General features: G+C 40.1%; 1 protein-coding gene across 1 annotated transcript; it reads right to left on the reverse strand.

The window, feature by feature from the left end:
* Positions 1-340: 340 nt before the first annotated feature.
* LOC136849981 (mRNA decay activator protein ZFP36L2-B-like) lies at positions 341-7,641 on the reverse strand. The gene is made up of 3 exons (XM_067123522.1): positions 7,520-7,641; positions 4,365-4,604; positions 341-1,266 (listed from the first exon to the last, which is right to left on the reverse strand). The coding sequence occupies exons 1-3, from the start codon at positions 7,528-7,530 to the stop codon at positions 480-482; spliced, it is 1,038 nt and encodes a 345-aa protein (XP_066979623.1). The 5' UTR covers positions 7,531-7,641; the 3' UTR covers positions 341-479.
* Between the last annotated feature and the right edge of the window lie 461 nt (positions 7,642-8,102).

Here is an 8,102-nt window from a genome sequence, read left to right on the forward strand (position 1 = left end):
TATATCCAGTTATCTAATATAATTCTTATCATTTACTTTTAACATTTACCTTTAATCAATTGGCAGAAAACTTTACATTTGACAATCAATAATTTCTCAACTAAACTCATACTAGCAATACTTAATTCAAATTTCATATAAACCTCTAAAACCCTGAAAAAAGCTCTAACTTTGATTGAAAATAAATAATGGGGAATACGTTGCAACACCTCTGGCAAACAAGGCAAACACAATTCCCGTTTATACATACATATATATATATATATATATATATATATATATATATATATATATATATATATATATATATATATATATATATATATGCACTCAAAAATGTAATATTGCATTCCAATAGAGATTCAAAGTTTGTGTTGACATATTCACCTAAGTATAAAGTAAACCATAATTACAGTCAGTTGAAAAAACGAACTGCATATGTTGTACTGTATTTTTGTTCTGGTCAAAAACTTGCGACATTAGTTTGAAAATGCAATAGCAGCCTCAGCCACAGCAGTTGCAAGGACTGCAGCTCTTTCTTCCCGAGAGCCATGCTGGCAATTCAAAGGCGGCTTGCCACCATTCCCTTCATGTTGGAAGGAGGGCTTGTGCTCCTTGCCCCAGAGGCACTCCTTAGGAGGCGAATCAAAAACACTGGAGTTGGACATACCACTACTGTCTAATCCCTTGTGGAAGCTAGTGTCCATACTTCCTGACAGACTGGCTTCTGTCAGGCGATCGGGGCTGATGTCAGGGTTGCAGCTGAGGGTTTCATTTTTTGAACAGGGCGACTCAGCCACAGACATCTGGTTGAGCTGCCGCAGAAAGTCAGCAACTGCCACTGCAGGATCTGGGGAAACTTGCTGCTGGTTCATCAGCAACATAGCTGCACTGCTGGCTGTGGGAAGGTTCTTATTCAACAACTGGTGGAGGTGATGAGGTAGAGGCTGGCTTCCAGCTCGCTTCTGTGCATCATAGAGCTGTTGAAGATTTGTGAGTAAAACTCGGTTGATAGCTGGCCTGGTGTCTGTTTCTGTCCGGGCTATGCTGGAGAGCATTTCCATCTGGTGTTTGCGGATCAGATACTCATCAGTAGGAGACAAACCACCGAGTTCATCCAGGCTGTGTACGAAGTGGCACCGGATGCCATAGAGGCAGAACCCATATCCATGGAACGTTCGACAGAGCTCTGTTTTGTATTTTGGATGCCGCGAGACAGCTCGCAACTCTTCAAATCCATGGGCGAAGGTGCAATCGCTTTCAAAACTGTCAAGCAAGAAAATAGTTATGAATGCTTAAGTTGACTGGATTATTTAATATCAAATAAATAATTGGCAAATTATTCAAGACTTCAATCGTCTTAACTTGAAACATTTGTAAGGTGTCAAAGAAACGAGCAGGTAAAAGTTACTGCCACTTTATTACAGATCCAGGCAGTTATATTTTGCGGCCGACTGACGCCGAACTGAGAGACAATGGAATTGACTGTTGACCTGAGGTCGAAACAATAAACAATAATATGCAAACGAGTACAAATTTTCAATACAAAACATACAGAGCTACAATATAGATACAGTCTTGATGCCTGTGAATGAAGAAACATGTGATACACAATGTGTGACATTCGTATAAATACCATAAAGTAAAAATGATTAAAATGCGTGACCTGGCACGTTTTAGGCGTGACTAATTGAGCTTGAAGAAAACGGGAAGTCACCAAAGAAAACAAGCTCAGCGGAGACTTAATTAATGGCGCCGCCGAAACACTATCCTGGCGCCGAGTTGGTGACTTTACACATTCCTACATTCTAACATCTCATGTGTTGCTTAAAATAAACCAAAATTTTTTAAGGTGATTTACATTTTCCAGCTATACAAACCACATCATTTTATAACAGTATCTTCCAGTATGAGCTGGATCGATCATTGAACTTGGTAACGAGGTAGTTAACTGGTTGTTAAGGGGGGTGAGTGGGGGAACACCCCACACTTGCCTACTGAAGCTAGCCACTTTCTCTTTGGTTGTAGGAACCAAGTGGGGCACCTGCAGGGGTTTAAATATATGCCTAAGAAAATACAGATTACTTTTAAAAATTTATTTGTTCCTACAGGAACACAAACCATTGCCTTTTATAATCAGAGACTTAACCATTATGTGGGAAGTTTTCCCTGTCAACTGACTGGAGTTGAATGCCTGCAGAAATGTCAGGCTCTTGGTTGCACATGCAATCAAGGGATTTCATGACCTGTAACCTACTAGTTTGTTGAAATAGTTGACCAGAGCAATAGAGCCCTGAACCAGAGTACCCTGAATTACAAGAGTACACTGGTAAGGTAAAAACATCAGAGAACCATAATATCCCCTGTAAGGGAATTCGAGACGGAAGGCACTTACTCCTGGTCAAACCCAAACTTAGTCCCACAAGTAGCTCTGCCTATGCCCCCCACCTTGTTCAAAGGGAGAGCAGAGGGAGACACATCTTAGACATTAAGATAGGATTGGGAGCTCAAAGTGAAGGCATCTGAGTCTAGCCCAACCAGCTTATACTTTAGCCTAGATGCTGATCTAGAACGGAAAGAAAGAAGAGAGTCCAGTCACTGTATTCATCTCCCAGGCAAGATATTAGTCTGCCTAGGCAGACCTAGTGTACCCTGAACACTGAAATTGCAGATGAAGTGAGTCCTTTCCCTTCAGGAAAGAGAGAAAGAATTCGAGTTCAACTGCGATGATGGGGAGGAAAGGAAAGTCTGCAATTTCTTCCTACCACTGGTTCAAGTCTTACTTCCCCTTCATGCAAGAACCAATGTAGAGGGAGCTGTGATTGATGCCACTAAGGCATCCTGCAGAGTTGTAAGGCAGTTATCTGCTTCACTGCTGGATAACAGGACTCCACCAATCTGCAGTCTGGATAGCAAACCTCATCCAAAACAACACAAACAGAATGTAACCACATCAGTCAGAACTACTGTTTTAACTCCTTAGTGAATTTTCAAGAGCTCCATTCAATAAGCACGATGATAGTTACTTCATGATCATTAGGCTCACCAAGAGCCCAGTGATCTGTGTTCCAACAGTGCTGCAGGGGTAATGAAATGAGACAACATCCTTGTGACACATCATCAGCCCAAAGTATCTTTAAGAGTGAACATAAACAAATGGCGGTCAGTGCTGATTGCTAAAAAATTATTAGAGACCTCTCACGATAACAATTTGGGTTAGCCTAACACGGAACCTCCTGAAATCGTGGTACAGTAGAAAATCTATATACTTTCACTGGATTGGTTGAAACTGAACTTACTAAAGCACACATTTCTGCATGTGCTTGCTTGAAATTCCTAGTGAACGGAACAGAATGTCTTGTGCGTGTAATCACTAAGAATCATAGTGCAAATGTTCCACATGTCGGTACACAATAAAGTCGACATGACGGCAGAGAGGATACAACAGCTACCTTATTACTGGAAAGAGCGTAAGGTAATAAAAGGTCGCTCAAGAGGGTGATAGAAGGTGATATCGTGTATAAGACCGTCCCAGTCTGAGGGTAACATGACTGCATATGGACTGATCCTCTCAGCACTCACAGTACACCACCAACAGCCCAACATCTATTCAGTCTGATAACTGACAGAAAACTGAAGGGAGGAGGCATTAATTTGTGTTAACCCAACCATGTTTGCCTAGAAAGGCAAAGGAAAAAGAGCCAATACACATGCGAGAAGTTTTTAGGTCACTAAACTCTTCCTTTAGTGAGGAATTAGTGAAATGGGTTCACTAACCCCCTACTTGGGAACACACTGCGGTCTACCACCTCCACTCACCTACAATGAGGAACATCGTGCAAGATGAGTCCTCACGCACTTCTTACAGAGGCATTAGACTTGCTCTGTTTCCTCCTACTATGTGGAAGAAGTAAGTCCTGAGAGAGTTAGGAGACCAGACATGCTCAAAGATGACAACGGTGCCTTGCTCATCTTCCACATTGAAGCTTGTCTAGAACGGGAGACATCAAAACATCTACCGGAAAGTCCGTTATTGGAAGAACTGGAGGATTCCCTGGACCTTGATGGCCACAGAAAAAGTGGCTAATGTCAGTAGAGGAGTGAGGAGTATTCCCCTTACTCAACCCCCTTAGCCACCAGTTAACTACCTTGTTACCAAGTCCAATGACTGAGCCAGCTCAGCTCGCAATGAACAATACTCCTATTGTAAAAGGCAATAGCTTGTGTTCCTGTAGAAACAAACTGTAGTTCATAGATCATTAATAAAATAATCCATTTGATAACAGTTCATATAGTAAATGAATCCACATTGCTCATGCGCTTAAGCATCCAAATCAGCAGAGAACTGGCAAAGAAACACTCACCGACACACCCCGTTCTCTTCAAAGGCTCTGCAAAGCTCTGTCTTGTATCGCAGGTGGACAGTCGAGTAGGTGCGCTGCTTTGCTCCGTCCTTCCTGTTGTAGTTGCCACTCCCTCTACCTGTTGAAGAGGGTGGGCTAGAAAACTGAAGCCTGCGACGGGCTGGAGGCGTCCTCTGGTTTCTCGAAAATCCATGGCTGGGGTTGGTTGAAAACCTGAAGCTTGACTGTCTGGGATAGTTCCTGGAAAAATGATTTGTCTGTTTAATAGTTCCAAACTAGATAGGCCGACACATTCTTGCTTTAAATACTGGGAAAATATGGAAGCGGACTGCACTTGTTAAGAACTGAGAAACGTTCTATTTTCGAAGAGAGAGGCATGCGCAATTACACGAGCACTTAATCACCATCTTAAAATTGGGAAATGCAACCACATAAACGTTCGCGTATGTTAGAGACCAAGAAGGATGCTCATGATTATTATCTGGTGTGGTGTGTGTTAGAGAGAAAGAGAGAGAGTTGGGGTGCTGAGGTTGTTTAATAATTCGGTTTGGATTCTTAAAATACCTTCAAAGGAGACAGACATTACGTAAAATGTTTTTATTAGTGTCAGAACTTACTTTACGAAAATCGGGTTACACACACGCTCGCGCGCGCGCAACAAGAACAGTGCTTGATTTCCGATCAAGGTTAAGTCTATTAAAACCAAATATGCGTCTCTATTGACCAAAGGAATTATGTACCTGGTAGTTAGTTAACCATGTAAGTTGCAACAAAGGCAAAGAGGGCATGTGGCTAGCAATCTCATTCCAAGAAGATATACCTAAACAAAAGGCTGATATATACCTTTGAAAGCTACTATTTCAAAGGGGAAAAGGTATGCACACATATATATATATACCCTATCTAAGCATATTTTTTATTTTCAATTCTATTGAAGCCGATTGCAACATCTACGGAGACTATTTTCTTATATACTCTGAACTTGCCTGCAAGTCTGAAGGAAAATTGGGAAGTCTCCAAGAATGGCGCCACTTTATATATTGATATATATATATATATATATATATATATATATATATATATATATATATATATATATATATATATATATATATATATATGTATGTATAAATATAATATACATAATATATATATATCCTTTAGAGGCCTCCTCAATGTTCACTTCCGAATCTCAGCAAATTATTTTGGAATTCTGTCAGCCCTGTGCCCCTCTCAACCCTGTCTTTAATAACTCTCCGAAATCGAACAATTCACGGCTTGGGACAAACAACAGAGACATCGGGTTTTTCAGATAACGATCTCGGTTATCAACCTTCACCCTTGTCCTCTCTCCGTTGAAGCTGGCTAAGTTGCTTGACCAACAAAACACCGAATGCGATATTAGAATGAAAATTAATAAGGCTACCGATGTAACACTGGTCGTGAATCGGAACTGACTCCGATGTACAGCAATCGTTTGAGCCCGCACTCAAACGATCTTGGAGAGAATGATGCCATGCTATAAGCTGAAGACTAACTGCTAATCTGCCGACGTAATAAAATGAGGACGTAAGTGTGGAAACCATAAACTCCTAATAAATAGCCAGTAACGTTAATACAAAAAAAAAAAAAAAAATTGAAAATCCTAGAGCGTACAAGATATAAAGTTGATACTCTCGTCTGCTAAGCTAAAAATGGTAATATATATAATTTGTCTGCCTTCCATAACAGAGGGTGGCTATAGAGAAAAACGCAATGGTCACTGCCACATTCGTACTTGAATTGCTGACTCTTGAATGAAATAAATTCTAATATACATACACATATTTTCTTATATATATATATATATATATATATATATATATATATATATATATATATATATATGTGTGTATATGTGTGTGTGTGTGTGTGTAACATTCGTACTTTAGTTTACTATTGCACTTATTTCATAAGGCTACTATTCCCACAGGTGTTTATGGAGTAACGTAAATCCTAAAACCAAGCAAATGGTTTCCCTCGTTAGAACTAAGCTCTAATCTCATCAACATTCGGATTCTGCTTAAGGAATGCCATGGAATCGTAATCAAAATCCTCCCAGATTAGGAATATTCAAAATAATAAATCTTAAACTATGTGAAAACGGTAAACACTTCGTATGAGGCTAGCATTCTGCAGGAAAGTAGAGCATGTAGTACCTAATGCTTTTGCAAAATGACAACGGCCGGAACTCTGGCTGGCTAACTGCCAGCTGAAACGTGGTGAAGTTATATGGTCTTCCTAGCAACATTTAACTCTGACGCAAATTCTAACCATTTAAATGATCCGTTGCAACAAGTACATTCTGCCTCTCATCTTGCTCCGTAATTATTATTTCCCCTAGCTCGTGACAAGCTATGACGAAGACGAAGCCTTCAACACATATTGTAGGCGCTAGAGAGAGAGAGAGAGAGAGAGAGAGAGAGAGAGAGAGAGAGAGAGAGAGAGAGAGAGAGAGAGCATACACTGGTTTACGTTATAAAGGATGGTTAGCATACCGGAGTGCCTGTCAGTGGGTATACCAGGAGGTTATTAAGACTAGCCATTTTCAATTAAATAATATGCGTGTGTGTGTGGACAGAGAGAGAGAGAGAGAGAGAGAGAGAGAGAGAGAGAGAGAGAGAGAGAGAGAGAGAGAGAGGGCATACACTGATCTAGCATAGCAGTAGGCCTATCGATGAGAAATAATTTCTACAAGGAATTTATTAACAGACTAGCCCTTGTTAATTAGTTAACGATACGACTTATAGCTTTGAAGTTTGTAGACATCTAAAGGTAACTTTGCCCTTTCCCCCCAAATCTGACTAGGCCTATACAGCCCGGGCTAACCCTTACAGCTACAGGATAGTCTAGCTGTTTATCCTAGGCTTGGTTTATTGCACATATAAACTGCAAGTTCTTGGATAAATGTCCATTGCAAAAAATATTAATGAATTCATTTTTGTAACCAAACCATCTCCCGAACATTGCACGCCATACTAGGCCTATGTCCTGTTGCCATGGCCGTTTCACACCTCCTAATTTCAATCTGCATGCAGAGTTGCATTAACTGAGACCTGAATTGCTTTCGGTAAAGGAGGACCTAAATAATTTACGAACTATGGGAGAATACTGACCTAGAATCCATGATGCGAGAGGTAGAACCTCCTCCTGGAACTGATCAGTGTCAACTGAGGGTCTTGGCATGGATCATACGATGTGATCAAGTCAAGATTTCCCGCCAAAAATTCGATTCTCGATTAATCACCTGCTTTCATGGCAGTAATGTGAATTAAAATTTATATCTTACGAAATATTTACACATTCTTCACTTTTGTGCTTTGAAAAGAAATTCTGGCTTGCAGTTTCACTTCCTTTTCTCATAAGATAAGCATTACTCAAGTTTTCATTTCAGCATGAATGGCATATCAACTTGACATCGAACACAACATGACAAACCATTCAGATTTTCGTTTTCATGTTGCTTTTAATATAGTTTTATGAAACATTTTGTTTCTATCATATCAGTTTCCACAACATATTTTATTTATTACCACTGTGAAGTACGTCAAAATGCCCCGTCCCATTCACCTAACTGGCGTTTTCGGTTTTCTCATGAATTCGTAACATGGCAACTGAAGACATTATTTAAATGTACTGTGTATGGACGATGAGGCTGTTTATTGCTCTTGGGAACATCTGGTGATTAGTTGCCATTCC

Source organism: Macrobrachium rosenbergii, chromosome 21 (genome assembly GCF_040412425.1).
Source record: "Macrobrachium rosenbergii isolate ZJJX-2024 chromosome 21, ASM4041242v1, whole genome shotgun sequence".
In the NCBI taxonomy this organism is placed as follows: Eukaryota; Metazoa; Arthropoda; class Malacostraca; order Decapoda; family Palaemonidae; genus Macrobrachium; species Macrobrachium rosenbergii.